Genomic DNA, 17,068 nt, shown 5'->3' with positions numbered 1-17,068 from the left:
GCGTGAGGGACCGATGGTACTCAATATTAGCGATGTTTGTGAAGGTTTGCAAAGTATTACGGATGTGAGATAGTGGTAATAGGAGGCAGTGGGCGTCTCCATGCTGGCAGTGTGACAGCAGTGCGATTGCAGTCATTAGCATATTTTCGCAGCAGACCTGCATGCAATTACGGAGCTGCAATCGCAATAGCACAGTTCTCTCGAGCACTACAGAGAGGAGTCTTTGGAGACTGAAGTTAATAGGGCTGATGGTGGTGCCCAGATCCTCCAAAAAAATAATAATAATCCAGCTCTATTTAAAATAGAAAACTTTACTAGTGAAACAAATCCTCCTGCCCTGGCATGAGTAATGAATTAAGTCATGGGATGTCTATATAATTAAAAAATACAAAGTTACTTTTATTATTTCATATCTATTAAATCATTAAGGTCTTCAACTTTAAATATATGTTTATGAATAGTATTAGCTCATTTATATAAAGCAACTTCTATTTCAGGTTTGTGACCCTTTAAATTCTGTTGAAGCAAGCACCTGCTGTTTAATAGGGCAGTCTTGTTATGTGCTATTTATGTATTAGTCTTGCTACTCGTCTGTTCCGTATTTAGTAATAGGCAAACCTTGTGGCTGCTGACACAGTCCAATCAGTTCTTTCTAAGTAGTTACAAGAACTAAGCTGCACCATGAACTCTACAGGATTGTGGTCTGTGGATTATGAAATTTATGGGGATGTACAGGGTAAGTTTTTTCTTTTAGTCATAAATATCTTGTTTTTTGTACTTTAGCAAATATCAGATTTGTTTCAAAAATGAAATGGACACTACGGATGCTGCGGGAGAGGGATTGGAAGATCCCTTTCCAGCAGGACCTCCATAGGCATAAAGCGGTTTACACCACCATTGTAACCCAGCAGGGCCAAACTCCGAAAATCTTAGGAGTTAAATTGTAGTCTCCATTGATAGTTAGCCTTTTGCAGATTTCTGCGAAAACATCTGCATTAGGCTATTCGTGCCCAGCACTGATACATGAAATTATGCAGAAACAGTAGTTTCTGCATTCAGAGAAATTACTGTTTTCTCCGGCCTTATCCTAATGCTGACCTCATTCTGAGCTATGGGATGAATTGCTCAATGCAATTTAACAAGAAAAAATAAGTACCTCTCTCTCTCTGGATAAAAAACTTAATATCAAACTACATTAGGCAGTGAGTCTGGCTCGCAGACAAGAGAAATCAGTAAACCAGGGCCGGAATGGCCAGCTGGCACTTCTGGCAAATGCCAGAAGGGCTGATGGGCCGGTCTGGTCTGAAAGCCTGGCCAAGCAGCTCCATCACCCGGAGCTCTGCTCGGCTGAGATACCGAGAGATGGGGCGTGCCATGAGGCCAGGTCCTCGTGACTCCCGGCATGCCCCCATGAGATTTAACCACATTAATCCCTGCCTGGCTGGGTCACTGCTCCTGCCTGAATATATCATGTCTATTTTGCTCTCTATATTTTTAAGATAGTGAAGGGTTTATGAAGGAATATTTCTGTCAGTATACTTAAAATATGTGTATAATGTATAATATGCTGTGGCAATATAATGCACTAGGTGATGTGTGTTACACAGTATAATATCAATGTGGTTTATAAGTCCGCCAGAGATTGCCAGGCCACACCTCTTTGATAAATTCCGGAGGAACCACGGATTGTCTGGTGGCAAGAAGCCGCAAAACTAAACTCTAGAGAAAGGTAATTATTGATAAATAGACCCCTTAGGGGCATATATACTAGCAGACATTTTTTTCATTGTACATCGCAGCAGGGATCATTTTTACTTGATTATCCCCACTATGTAAAGTCTCTGCGAATGACATAACTGGCATATTCACATTGTGAAAGACTCTTCCGAGAATCTGACACAGCGCAGACACACAGTGAAAGATTCAGGAGTTGGCCGGAGGCAGCGTGAGAGGGATCGTAAGAGCCCTCTCATGAAAATATGCCTCCATAGGCATAAAGCGGTTTACGCCATCTGAGGATGATGTAAACAAAAGGGACCAAACTCAGAGAAGCTTCACTTTTCAGAGTTTGGTACATAGGGGTCAGACTGCAGTATCCATTGATAGTAATAGGGACTGTGGTCTGCAGCGGCAGATAACTTTTTATTTTAATACATAAAATGAATGCAGAAACTGCAGTGTCTGCATAATTTTATGAAAAAATGGCTTGATAAATTGGCTCCTTAGTCCCTGTAGGTTATGGTAAACATGACCGTCTAAGTATGTGTCTTGAATTTCAGATGTAAAGAGCATAGATTAAGATACTGAATGAAGCTGAAGGCAAAGTGCAGATCACTCTGCCAAATGAAAATGAAATATAACAGAGTATAGCTCTGAAAGCAATATGATATTTCTCAAAGAAAAACATAAGCAGATTTATAACCTTGACTGAATTTGATCTCCATTTTGTCAGCTTGTAAATTGAACCAAGTAAAAAATTAATACACAATAAGGGTTATTTGCAAAGCTGAAAACCTGTGTTGTTATGACATAAATGCTATGTAGTTATATCATGTTACTATCTTTGCATTACTGCAAATTGTGAAGTGAAAATGGCAGCAACAGGAGTGCAGAGTTTTGCTGCCTCTAGTGGTAGGCGCTAGGTATAACAGGCCTTTCATCCGTTGGGGCAAGATAATTAAACAAGCTTCACAAGATGGAAATTGCATATGCAGGGATGGTTCCCAATAATTTTGTAATTTATTCTTTACATAAATGATGCTCCTAAGTGCAGTTTTTTAGATATAAATTATAACTAGGCATCTATTAAACATGGAGCTGTTTTGCTGCTTATTACAGGAATACAAAATGTCGTACCAGAGCAATTTACCTTGCAGGGGCTCCTCCTCTCTCCTATAAGGGTTTTCTCACTATCACTGACAGTGTTTGGCTTGAGGTGAAAGTAATATGTGCATGTGTGGCTAATGTCCACACATGTGAATATGTATGTTAGCCAGTAGGGATCCAGCAGGTTTCATGGTCCCCATTATTAGGTATAGCTAATGCCATACTGAGATGTTAAGTTAAATTGATTCAGACTGTCACCTCTATTGAGATCTATATGGGCATCTGTTAGCAGCGGTAAGAGATCTACCTCTGGTGGACTTGATGATTTATCTGCAGTTTATCTCTTGGTAATTTGTTAGAAGCTGAGATAAGCCCCCACTCTGGCTATAAACACAGGAGAAAGTTCTGATCTCAGTTTCATAAATAGACCCTACCTGTCTTATAATGACAGTAGGCTGGAGTTTAAAGTAACATTTTCACTTTCATGCAATTAACCATCTGGGTACATAATCCTGCACATACAGTATCCGCACAGAGCATTTGTACAAGGATGCTTCCCAAACCACAGTGTAGACACGCTGCTTCGGGGAGCAGTCGCGAAGCCGATGGACGGAATCCTGACCGTAGACTTCCCGGCTGTCTAATCCCGGCAAGAGCTAAATGACAGGCATCGAAATCCCGATGCCTGTCATTTTACCTACGCTGGGAGCCCGACACTCGGCTTACCGATCGAAGGTAAGCCGGGCGCGAACAGCTGCGGGAAGGGGGGGGGAGGGTTAGGTTTAGGGTTCCCGGGGGGGACTTAGGGTTAGGCACCCACCCGGGAGTTTAGGGTTAGGTTAGGGAAAGGGAGAGTTAGGGTTAGGGGAGGTTAGGGTTAGGCACCCCCCGGGGGACTTAGGTTTAGGCGGTGGGGAAGGGGGGGTTAGGTTTAGGCACTTAGAGGGTGGATTAGGGTTAGGCACTTGGGGGGAGGTTAGGGTTAGGCACCCCTAAGGGAGGGTTAGGGTTAAGGGGGAAAATAGGTTAGTGAATACTTACCTTTCGACGATCGGGATTTTCACTGCTGCCAGGATGCCACTGTCGGGATTTGAACGGGATTAAATCATACTGAATCCTTCTGCTTCTTATGGGCTCAGCTGTGCTTTTATTAAATGTACTGTAAACCTGTATGTTTTATGGCTAGTCGACTATACATTGTAGTCTAGAACAAGCGTCCTCAACCCTAATCCTTAAGTACCATATTTTGAGGATTTCTTTAATCATGCACAGGTAAGTAAATATATTTTGCTCTGTCAATAACTATCCCACTTTTTTCCACAGACGGATATCCACAAAATATGACTTGTTAATGGTACTTGAGGATAGTGGTTGAGAATCCCTGATCTAGAATAAACCTGTATGCCCCCAAATGAACAAAGTGTGAGTATTATCAGTGCCAGACTGGGGCTAAAAAGCAACTCTGTAAAATTATACACAAGCCCCTTGATATCATAAAGAGCTGCATCACTCACAGTTGTAACATGAGCTCAGACTATGCAGTGCCTAAAGCCCATGACCATTTATGGAAATCAGGTGTGATAAGCCCAATTAATTTCAAAACATATTTGAGAGGTCAGATCAGCCCACTGATACTCTCAGATATACTAGGGAAACTGGCAAATGCCAGAATTGTAACGTCTGCCCTGATTGGTGTGAAGAAGTCACAAGGTAAAAGGGCGTATATATTGATCTTTGGGAGTGATTCAGCATCGGATGGAGATGCAAAGCTGCACGCCGGCAGCTTTGAAATTCCGTCCTTGCTAATATGCAAATGCAGCGGAGGAGTATGACACCCTCTGCTGGATTTGCGATCCCAGCACTGCCACTGAGGTTGCAGACTGGGATCACCATCGCGACCATCGTGTGATTATGCAGGACCCATTCTACACACTCACAGAATGGGTCCTGCACACGTGCAGATTCCCGATAACCGGGAATCTGCATTCAGTATTGCACTTGCATGCACTGCTGACTCAGGGCCTGATTCAGAGCCGCTCGTTCGTTCCGAGCGATGTTTGCCCAACTGCACATGAGTACGGATCGTAATACGCATGCGCGAACCAGTCAGTGCGGCCGAAAATCGTTTGTTCGCTAAATAGCGAATGCCTGCTAATATGAGTGACAGGAGGAGGCGTATGTGGGTGGTAACAGGGGAAGGTGCTTGAAAACGGGGAGTGGAGATCCGAACACAGGCGTGCTTAAAGGTCAAAACGGGCGTTTTATGGGTGTGCATAATTAATACAGCAGCGTCACTGACCACGTCACTGGGTTATTTTATAGTCAGAACTGCTCGCAAGATTGTGGTAGGAAAAACCAACCACAAGAATAGCGAGCAGTTCATACGCTGGTCGATGTACTCGATTAATCTAATAAATAGCGGACATAACGTAGGATGCGAGCGGCCAGGGGGCGTAGTTATCCAAAAAACGACCGCAAGTTTTGTTCGCTCGTTCAGACATATAGGCGTGAACAGACCGCAAAGAGCGAACGGATCATTTGAATAGCCACCCCCTTTTCCTGAACGACCGTCCGCAAATTGCGTCCGGCTCTGAATCAGGCCCTCAGCTCCTTTATTCCCAATTAGCCCCAATAATTATAATATCTTATAGCTGCATATACTGTATCAAAGAATACTTGCAGGTACAAGGGCTCCTAAGCCTGTCTCTGCAAAGTGACAGGCTTAGGCTTACTTCTGGGTTTGGACCCGCATTCTTACTGCGTATGCAAGGAGCAGTTAACAGAGAGCAATCCTTTGGTTCCCTCTCCCAAAACAAATTTTATGGCTAAAGCCATCCAAGGATGGTGCTATGCTTTTCAGAGCTTGGCGCATTTCATAATTTATCAGCCCCAAAGAAAGCTAAGGGAGCTGCTTTTGCTATGGAAACTGCTGTTTTCGGAAGCTGTCCTGGAAAATACTGTTAATTAATAGGTCCCAAAGAGTGATACAAAGCTTGCAATCCTCAATCATCAGAGTTAAGAGAAAAATGTTGAGGCCTCCACATCTTACCAAAACAATTTAGAACTCAATGAATGTCTGAAACAGTTTGTAAAAGGTGTACTTTATCCAACGCGGAGACATGTTTCTATATATGGTAATTAACTCAAATAAAAAAAGAAGTTAGGGTGATTGATGCCCTATAATATGGCCTTCTGTGATGGTTGTCCTGTACATTTGAATCCTTGGTAAGTGGTAGAAGAAGAAGAAGATGTGAATGGCATTGTGGATGAAGTAGATCTCCTATCTCACAATGATTTCTTCAGAATATGCCAACTAGATTGAAGTTCTTTCTGGAAACAGATTCTCTATTTATCTAAAAGGCAGCTTTCATAATATAATTAAGCACCACAAATGTATGCCTAGGGTCTGGGACCATCTCCACTCCTGAGTCCTGCAATGTGAATGGTGCCAGGACCTGGGCTCACTGGGGAATGGGGACAGTGTGCTGTGGTGGATTTTATTGGGGGCGGCTGCAGATCTGGAGCCCCTAGGCAAAATCCACCACTGCTATTAACACTTTGATATCTATTATCTTATTAGTAATTTAATAGTATGATAATACTGTGCTTTTCCTTATTTGCTTTTCTATATTGCTTTGCAATACTGGTATTTTCCTTTGGCAATTCTTAACACTATCTAACGGGTTTGGTACGGTATGCTGGTGCTTGGGATCCCGGCGGTCAGAATCCAGAATCCCAACCAAGTTACCATCCTGACGGCTGTAAGTATACTAACCTAACCCCTAACCCTTCCTCCCCGGTGCCTTAGCCTAACCTCCCCCTTAGTGCCTAAACCATGGGTCTTCAACCTTTGGCCCTCCAGCTGCTGTGGAACTACAGTTCCCAGAATGCCCTGCCACAGTTTTAGCATGCTGTTATATCAAAACGGTGGCAGGGCATGCTGGGATGTGTAGTTCCACAGCAGCTGGAGGGCCAAAGGTTGAAGACCCCTGGCAAACCTAACCTAACCTTCCCATCCCCGCACCCTAAACCTAACCCTTCCCCATTAGTGCCTAACCCTTCCCCTAACCCCGGTACTTACCTTCGGGATCCCGGATGTCGGGATGCCAGCGCCGGTATTCCGATAAGTGTCAGGATTCTGGCGTCGGCATTGTGAACGCCGGAATCCCCGCTGCCGGAAGCCTGAATGTATCCAGAGATGGATGCTAATGCCGACACAGCTGAGGATTTGAATGCAACGGCTATGCGACAATGTTTAAATGTTGTAACCACCAGGATTTGTATAGAGATGACCACCAATGGCTTTATAAATCCAATCGACTGCGTACAAAGACGCAGCTCGGTCGCAGATCAATAGATGGTCTTGCAGAATGGCCACGGGAACGAGATGCAGGAGCCATTTTCACGGATTACGAGATTGCTGTTGCAGGCAGAGGCACGACCCAAAAACAGTTGCGACATGCATTTAAGTTGCCACCTCCCCCTTGCTGCCCACAAATGGTCCCTGCCAGTCAATCACTTTGTGAATAAATCCTCACTGCGAGCGACTATGAAAATGAAGATTAATGCATGCGCAGTGCGACTCAGATGCATATAGTGGCCAGTGCCAGATAAAGGTCAACATGGACCTGGAGCTGAAATTCATGAAGGGCCTATTGTGTGCAGGTAAGTATGAACAGCGCTGACCACTTTATAGTGGAGCTAGTAAAAGACATTTTTGGAGTTTTTTGTAAAATGTTGAGAACATGCCTGGCAAGCTCCTTAAATGTCCCACATGTGCAGTAGTGTCCGCCGGCGATACGGCATGCGTTCCAACCATGGAGCGCAGGACCGTAAATGAGGTTACTTTCTGTATCGACGCAATGTCATATATAGAGAATAGCACAGTCAGCTTAAGGGGCATATTCAATTAGACGCGAAAAGCCATTTTCGGCGGAAAAGTATCACTGATGATGTCATTTCGCCAGGCGAAACCTTATCCTCGTTTTCAATTGCATATGCAAGGTTAGCAACCTGTGAGCTGGATTCATGCTTTGAGCTGTACTGCAATCTATACTTACAGTGCATCCGGAAAGTATTCACAACGCTTCACTTTTTCCACATTTTGTTATGTTACAGCCTTATTCCAAAATGGAATAAATTCATTTTTGTCCTCAAAATTCTACACACAATACCCTATAATGACAACATGTAAAACGTTTTTTTGAGATTTTTGCAAATTTAATTTAAAAAAACCACTAAGAAATCACATGTACATATTCACGGCCTTTGCCATGAAGCTCAAACTTGAGCTCAGCTGCATCCTGTTTCCACTGATCATCCTTGAGATGTTCCTACAGCTTAATTGGAGTCCACCTGTAGTAAATTCAGTTGATTGGACATGATTTTGAAAGGCATACACCGGTCTATATAAAGGTCCCACACTTGACAGTGCATGTCAGAGCACAAACCAAGCATGGTCCAATGAATCGTCTATAGACCCCCGAGACAGGATTGTCTCGAGGCACAAATCTGGGGAAGGGTACAGAAAAATATCTGCTACTTTGAAGGTTCCAATGAGCACAGTGGCCTTCATCATCCGTAAATGGAAGAAGTTCGGAACCACCAGGACTCTTCCTAGAGTTGGCCGGCCGTCTAAACTGAGCGATCGGGGGAGAAGGGCCCTAGTCAGGGAGGTGACCAAGAACCCGATAGTCACTGTCAGAGCTACAGCATTCCTCTGTGGAGAGGAGAACCTTCCAGAAGGACAACCATCTCTGTTACAATCCACCAATCAGGCCTGTATGGTAGAGTGGCCAGATGGAAGCCACTCCTTAGTAAAAAGCACATGGCAGCCCACCTGGAGTTTGTCAGAATGCACCTGAAGGACTCTCTGATCTGATGAGACAAAGGTTGAACTCTTTGGCGTGAATGCCAGGCGTTATGTTTGGAGGAAACCAGGCACCGCTCATCACCAGGCCAATACCATTCCTACAGTGAAGCATGGTGGTGGCAGCATCATGCTGTGGGGATGTTTTTCAGCAGCAGGAACTGGGAGACTAGTCAGGATAGAGGGAAAGATGAATGCAGCAATGTACAGAGACTTCCTGGATGAAAACCTGCTCCAGAGTGCTCTTGACCTCAGGCTGGGGCGACGGTTCATCTTTCAGCAGGACAACAACCCTAAGCACACAGCCAAGATACCAAAGGAGTGGCTTCAGGACAACTCTGTGAATGTCCTTGAGCCAAAGTCCAGACTTGAATCCGATTGAACATCTCTGGAGAGATCTGAAAATGGCTGTGCACCGACCCTTCCCATCCAACCTAATGGAGCTTGAGAGGTGCTGCAAAGATGCAAAGTAGAATGGGGAAAACTGCCCAAAGATAGGTGTGCCAAGCTTGTGGCATCATATTCAAAAAGACTTGAGGCTGTAATTGGTGCCAAAGGTGCATCAACAAAGTATTGAGTAAAGGTTGTGAATACTTATCTACATGCGATTTCTTAATTTTTTTTAAATTTGTAAAAATCACAAAAAAACTTTATACACATTGTCATTATGGGGTATTGTGTGTAGAATTTTAAGGACAAAAATTAATTTATTCTATTTTGGAACATAAAATGTGGAGAAACTGAAGCGTGAATACGGTATGCAGTCGGGAAGCTGGTGGACCTAATCCCGACAGCCGGCTTCCCGACTGCTTAAGCCCGGCGAGGGTTAAATGACAGGTGTCTAAATCTAGACGCCTGTCATTTTACTGATGCCGGGAGACCGATCGAAGGGACGCCGGGCGCCGAGCGCGGATAGCTGGGAGGGTTAGGTTTAGGGCTCCCGGGGGAGATTTAGGGTCAGGCATCCCCCCCGGGAGGTTAGGGTTAGGCATCCCCGAGGGGGGGCTTAGGTTTGGGGCGGCGGGGAAGGGGGGGTTAGGTTTAGGCACTTAGAGGGGGGATTAGGGTTAGGTACTGGGGGGGAAGGTTAGGATTAGGCACCCCTAAGGGAGGGTTAGGGTTAGGGGGTAGAATTAGGTTAGAGAATACTTACCTTGGACGATCAGGATTTCTGTCGGGATTCCAACAGCTGGGCATGGGTCTGGCGGTAAATCATACCGATTCCGTGAATACTTTCCGGATGCACTAAATATTGAATGGCTTGAGAAAGGTTGGAAATACTAACCGAAACGTCGCTGCTACTGTACTTACTTTGCTGCCGTAAGCATGGAATAAGTAATACCCATAACTGCATCTAATGGCGAGTGCCTGCAATTGTTATATATACTGTCTACACACATATATATATATATATATATATATATACACATACACACAGAGCAGAGGTGCGGCACTCTTAGGCAAAATAAAGATTTTCTGAGACTGGATGCAGTATCAACGTTTCAGTCTTTCTAACTCATATACCTCCCAACTGTCCCGCATTTAGCGGCACAGTCCCGTTTTTTTAGGACTGTCCCACTGACCCACCCGCGGGTCGCAGTGTCCCGTGGTCAGGGGAAAGTTGGGGGGAGCACTCACTGTGGATGAGCAGAGAGAAAATAGAGGCATCTATTCACAGTGCGGGGAGGAATCCCCTGTGGGCAGCCCAGATGCTGGGCACGCCCATTAGTGATGTAAAAGGGGAGTGCCACTAGGCCAAGCCTATTTACGGACAGGTCATGCCCCTTTTCTGGAGCAAGCGCCTTCTGCGCGCTTACGTCCTGACCTCAGAAACTGAAATCTTGGGAGGTATGAACACATAAAGATTGAAATGTTGATACTGCATTCAATCTCTGAAAAAAAAAATGTAAACTAAAGGCCGGTACACATTAGACGATGTTTAGTGGGTACCAACCTCGTTGGCGGCGGGACTCAGTGGGGTGGCAGCATAAGCACATGCACACACTTGCTGATGCCGGGAGTGACAGCGGGGGCCAAGCTGCATTCGGCAGCATGGCCCACGCTAACGATATTGCGCATCGTCAGCGACGTAGCGGGTACACACTGCCCAATGTGGATGATATGTCGGCCAGATCAAGCGACATATCATTTAGTGTGTGCCCGGAATTAGTGTGCCGCACCTCTGCTCCGTAGATTTTTCTGACTGTGAGGGCACCAGCTGCAGGTTCTTTAACTGTTGGGAGTGCCAGACCATGGAAAAAAAATTGTATATATACAGTCAGGTGCATAAATATAGGGACATTGACAGAATTTTCATATTTTGGCCTCTATTCACCACCACAATGGTTTTGAAATGAAACATACAAGATGTGCTTTAACTGCAGACTTTCAGATTTAATTTGAGGGTAATTACATCCAAATCAGGTGAACTGTGTAGGAATTACAACGGTTTCTATATGTGCCTTCCACTTTTTAAGGTGTTGGAATACTTATGCAATGGGGGGCTGTAGTTATTTTTATCTTTGGGGGAATGGGGTGTTTTAATACTGTCGGTGCTGGGGGTGATGTAATGTGTGTGAATGTGGGGGGGGGTATTATTATTTTGTGTGAGGGCTACTGTATATTCATAATACCTGTGTTATATGTGGGTCACTGATGATTTCTGCATAATCTGGTGATTACTGCGTTATCTGGCAGCCATTACAACGCTCCCTGATCAGGTGGTCACTGAGAACCTCTCTGCATTATATGGCAGTCACTGCGACGCTCCCTGATCTGATGGTCCTTGCGAACCTCTCTGCATTATATGGCAGTCACTGCGACACTCCCTGATCTGATGGTCCTTGCGAACCTCTCTGCATTATATGGCAGTCACTGCGACACTCCCTGATCTGATGGTCCCTGCGAACCTCTCTGCATTATATGGCAGTCACTGCGATATTCCCTGATCTGATGGTCACTGCGAACCTCTCTGCATTATATGGCAGTCACTGCGACACTCCCTGATCTGATGGTCACTGCGAACCTCTCTGCATTATATGGCAGTCACTGCGACACTCCCTGATCTGATGGTCCCTGTGAACCTCTCTGCATTATATGGCAGTCACTGCGATATTCCCTGATCTGATGGTCACTGCGAACCTCTCTGCATTATATGGAAGTCACTGCGATATTCCCTGATCTGATGGTCCCTGCGAACCTCTCTGCATTATATGACAGTCACTGCGACACTCCCTGATCTGATGGTCCCTACGAACCTCTCTGTATTATATGGCAGTCACTGCGATGCTCCCTAATCTGGCTGTCACTGCAACCTCTCTACATTATTTAAAGCACACCCACATTAGGTACACCTTACTTACAGAGACTATTATCATGTGTCTTTTCTCCATTGCAATGCGCTGGTGGAGAAGTCGGGCCACTTACTTGTGTCTGCCCCCCAGGCCAAAAGTTGCCAGCCAGCCCCTGATTACATATGGCAGTGGTTCCCAAACTGGGTGCCCTGGCACCCTGGGGTGCCTCAGGGCACTTGCAGGGTAACTCGGGCTGGTTTTGCCTATAAAAAAATATGTGGACAAAAGAAGCGCAGCCCTGTCAACCACCACATAACTGAACCTAAGGGTGACATATAAGCACAATTTACTGCATTTAATTTTTGCTCAATTTCTCAATAAGAAACTTTTGGCCCCTGGGTGCCATGGAAAATATGTTGATACTCTAGGGTGCAGTGATTGGAAAAAGTTTGGGAACCTCTGACACTTAGGTAAAATACTAAATGGTAAAGGGAGAAAAAGACAGTGTCTGACATCATTGTTATAAATAACAACAATAATATCAATACAAACATTGAGTATAATTTTAATAAATGATTTGTAAAAAAAAATATATATATTCAGCCGAAGCCATGGTAAAATGGCTGACCAATAACTTGTCACATCACTAATAGGTATCATATTATTAATTCAGATACTAGACTGAATTATTCTCCCATCTAAAAGTAAATGTTATGCTAAATTAATAGTTTCTTACTGTGACTAAAAGTATGTAGATGAGTGTTTCATAGTTGTACGCAAATTGCACAGCCGCTGCATCTTTGGACACAGCGACTGTGCTAAAATATGCAAGTGCTGCAGGAGGGCATCTTGTGTCTGGAGACGCAGCCATCGGATCAACTGAGTGACCATTGGACATCTGGGTAACCCTCAAGTTACTCTGAATGACCGGTGAAATCATGCTGCCGGGGCCAGTGAAGCTGCATCCAAGAATGCAGCCACTGGCTTTGCCATGCCCACAAAATGGGGTCATCGCCAACCCCAAACACTAGAGCAGCATGTCAATCATGCTGTGGCTTTGGGGCACTGCCAGCGACATCACAGGACCTGATCTGCACATGCTCAGTGCGGCTCCAGCGCATGCGCAGATAAGAAAAAATTGGCAGACTGCGAAAATATCACTCCAGCGTACAACTATGAAACAGCCCCATAGCCTATTAATTATTTTTGTACTTTTGCTAATTTTTTGTGCTCTATTTTTGCTTTTCTCAACTTGTATTACATTTTAGCATGTACTATATGTTGTTATTACTATACAAATTAGCTTAAGTCTAACACTCTCATTGTCATCCTTATCTTTATGTGAAGTATACAGAAGATCAGGCGAAACGTGTGGCGGTAGTTGGATGGGTCAAAAATACACCATATGGAACAGTTACAGGGCAAGTCCAGGGATCAAAGGAAAAAGTGGAGATAATGTGAGTATTTTGCGTGTATGCAAGCACATTTTCTCTGTACGTTTTTGCATGTCCAAACCACACATTTAAACAGGCACTATTCTAATAATCACATAGGAATGTTTTAGGATTGTATATAGTTTGTATTACCACTATTAAGCAAACATAAACTTTTGTCTGTCCAATTAAACAAAAAATGAATCAAAAGTAGCAGTGTGTATTACTTCATCTGGTTATTATTATCTTTTGTTTATAAATCGCTAACATAGTACCCGTGTTCTTTACTATGAGGGGATCCTGATACAAACAAATAACATACAAGTGACATAACACTCTGCCCAAACCAGTTTACAGTCTATGTGGCGGGGGAAACACAGGGTAGTGGAACGACATTTGTAGCCGTTTGTGGAGATACATACTCAGCGATACAGCAAATTTTTGCTCCAAGCAGATGGTAGATACATGTACTGTGCCAGTTCCTGATAACCACAGACAGAGCGCCATTTCCTAGTGACTTGTAATGACAGGTATAGCATCAGTAGGGCCGTAACTAGGGTGGTGCGACGTGCCACAGCACAGAGCACCACAGGGCAGGGGGCGCTGTTCGGGCATGTCAATTTTTTGTTTATAATTATTCTCACTTGTAGCTTCCTCTTCTTTTATCCCTGACATCTCCTAGCTGCACCTATCTCCTACCCCTCCACCTTGTCACTTTCCAATGATTTCCTACCCAGGTGTTACCAGCACACTTGAGAAACCCAGCGCAGAGTACACACACTGACATCCCCGCCACTGAAATTTGCTGCATATACACTACAAGTAGCACTCTTTCTATACCTTCAGTCGGTGATCTACTGCTGGCTCCAGGCATGTGCATGGCTGTTCTGATGAATACATCCTGCTGTAGCTTCACCAGTGCTCTCCTACATCTAGAGCCGGGGAGTTATACTGCATAATTATTGTGTATCATCACTGCAGCCATTGGATTCACACTGTATTTGGCAGTGACACATGGACAACAGTGGTACAACGGGATCAGTTACCCCATGGGCGTAACTATCATAGTAGCAAGGGGTGCAGCTGCTATTGGACCCAGAGCTTAGGGGGGCCCATCTTCCATGACATGTTTAATATACATTTTGCACCATTGGGTGGAACATAGGGACCCTTACAAACTTTTGCTATTGGGCAATCAAATACCTAGTTATGCTCCTGGGTACCCCTTCATCATCGTACTTGACAAATCAGATTTGTCTTGGCCCCTTTTTCAGGCATACGTCTTTCTTATATCCCTATTTGAAAAAAAGGGGGGGCAGTGGCATCACTATGGGGATGCGAGGGGTGACACCAAATACCGGCTCCTCCTCAGTGACAGGAGCCGGGTGCTACAGTATGACATTCTCCTGCAGCACTCGGCTCCTGTCACAGAGGAGGAGCCAATAGGGCAGGCACAATCTCCGGGGACAGCCCAGCATCTACAGGGATCGACAGTTCTGCGAGACCACGGCCCTTTATAGTAGGCCACGTCCCCTTTTTGGGCAGGGGGGCTAGAGCGCGCACCAGGTGTCACCGGACCCGGTGATGCATGTGGGGACCAATGCTCTTTCTGGCCCAAGGCACTAAATTCTAGCTACGGCTCTGAGCATTAGTTCTTGGCAGTTTGTGATTACATGCACTGGGCTAGTTTCTGGCTCCAGGTAGTTACTAACTGCAGTTACAGCACTAGGAGGTACATATATCAGGTAGGGATAACCCCTTTTTTTGCCAATAAAATATGTATAAAAAAACAGTACATGGAGAAATCACAGATGGCCAGCGATGGCAGCAAAGAATTTTGTCAACTTACTTAGTGAATAGATTCCAAAACGGGCCACACAGGAGCTATTATTTATCTCCGCACAGTGGCCCTGATTCAGCCGCCTCCGTCGTGCGCATGCGCACTTGGGCAACATCGACCCGCTTGCGAGCGCTCAGCGCTCGCGAGCGGGTCTAAATCAGGCCCAGAGCTGTTATGTATTATGTATCACATCAGCACTAAACTGTTGCAATACCGAGAAACAGGGGTGAGTTACCGTAACACCACCCTGTTCACTCTCTTTTTAATACAGTGCCTGATTTAGAGTTGGGAATAGAGTAAGAAATAGCAAGTAAATGTTTACCAGGGCAAACCATGCTGCAATGCAAGGGGTGCAAATACATAAAAAAAATTGCATATAGGGTAAATAATGACTGCTTTTGCATGTAGCCCACAAATGCTGGAAAGCTTTATTTTTACACTGCAATTTAGTTTTCAGCTTTATCACACCCTTCCCAAATCTAATCTCTCTGTACATTTTACATTTGCCCCACCTGCAGTGCAGCATGGTTTCACCAAGATGCACAGTTACTTACTGTTTCTTACTTTGAGCCTGATTCATCACTTATCGCAATTGCAACAGCGTGCGCAGATCGGGTGACGGTGCGTACTGCGCATGCGTGTGCACCGCAGCGCACATGCGCAGGTCAGCATTGTGATCATACTGCAATCACGTAAGTGGATACAACGCCTTTGCAGAGTGAGTGACAGGATGTCAGTGTTTGGGGCTGGTGACGGGGGAATCTTTGGAGAGACGCAGGAGTGCCTGTCCGTTTGAACGCCATTTCCTGGGTGTGCATAAATTAGCCACTAAGTTGGTATACGCAGCTTGTGTACTCACTGCGTGCAACGAGACTTGCAATTTCTGAGACAGGTCAGAGCTGCTGTAATGTTGCGTGAGGGTCCGATGTTACTGATGTATACGCAGGACAGCGAGGTCTAACGGATGTGAGAAAGTGGTAGTGGGCGTCTCTATGCTGGCTGACCAGTTGCAGACATTAGCATATTTTCACAGCAGAACTGCATGCGTAATCACAGCTGCAATCGCAATAGTGATCCATAATGAATCAGGCCCTCTATTCCCAACTCTGAATCAGGCCCACACTAAGACATCCTGCATTGCTGTGAAAAGGGTGTCTGATAGTGCAGTGATCAGGGGCATGTTAATACACTAATTACTAGTTCCTGATCCTGAGCAGTTGGTAATCTCAGGCATTATACCAGTTTCTTCTTTTTGCTCCATGTAGCTGCTGATCCTATGGACATGGGACCTGATTCAGACCCGCTCGCTAAGGCGCGATCGCTCGCTTTGAGTGATTTTCGCCCATCTGCGCATGCGTATAATTTGCAGTGCGCGTGCGCAAGCCAGTATTTGCGATTTGATTTTGGTTGCTCGTAAGCCACTATCAGGTCGCTGCTTTGAGTGACAGATAGTGCCGTTTGTGGGTGGTAACTGGGGAAGGTGCTTGTGAACGGGGGAGTGGTGCTGCGAATGCAGGCATGTCAGGCCGCCAAAACGCAGTTTAAAGGGCGTGCATAATTAGCAAATTAGCGTCTTTGTACACGTCACCTGCATGTTAAGATAGCAAATTTGTGGAAGGGCAAGCGCTCGATGATCTAGCATACAATATGAACGTGTACTATGCAATTATGTGTATTGGCTGTATCCAATAACATAAATGTGTGTAGACAGTTGTGACTCTGGGCTTCTCGATCCGACTGGTCGGCAATAACTGTAGTCAGAATTTTCAGTATGCAATTGTTATTTGGATATAGAATCACTAGTAAT

At 44.9% G+C, this 17,068-nt stretch overlaps 1 protein-coding gene across 1 annotated transcript in view; it reads left to right on the top strand.

Moving 5' to 3' along the window:
- The first annotated feature begins 675 nt into the window (after nt 1-675).
- LOC148529274 (acylphosphatase-2-like) overlaps nt 676-17,068 on the top strand; it is a 58,256-nt gene continuing 41,863 nt past the window's right edge. Inside the window, exons 1-2 of the mRNA XM_088468408.1 lie at nt 676-753; nt 13,336-13,445. Coding sequence (XP_088324534.1) covers nt 682-753; nt 13,336-13,445 — 182 coding nt within the window. The 5' untranslated portion in view covers nt 676-681. The remainder of the gene's footprint in view (nt 754-13,335; nt 13,446-17,068) is intronic.

Source organism: Taudactylus pleione, unplaced genomic scaffold (assembly GCF_031769625.1).
Source record: "Taudactylus pleione unplaced genomic scaffold, aTauple2 ptg000085l, whole genome shotgun sequence".
NCBI lineage: Eukaryota > Metazoa > Chordata > Amphibia > Anura > Myobatrachidae > Taudactylus > Taudactylus pleione.
Note: the sequence above shows the minus strand (reverse complement) of the source record. Positions and strands in the feature narration are given on the sequence as shown.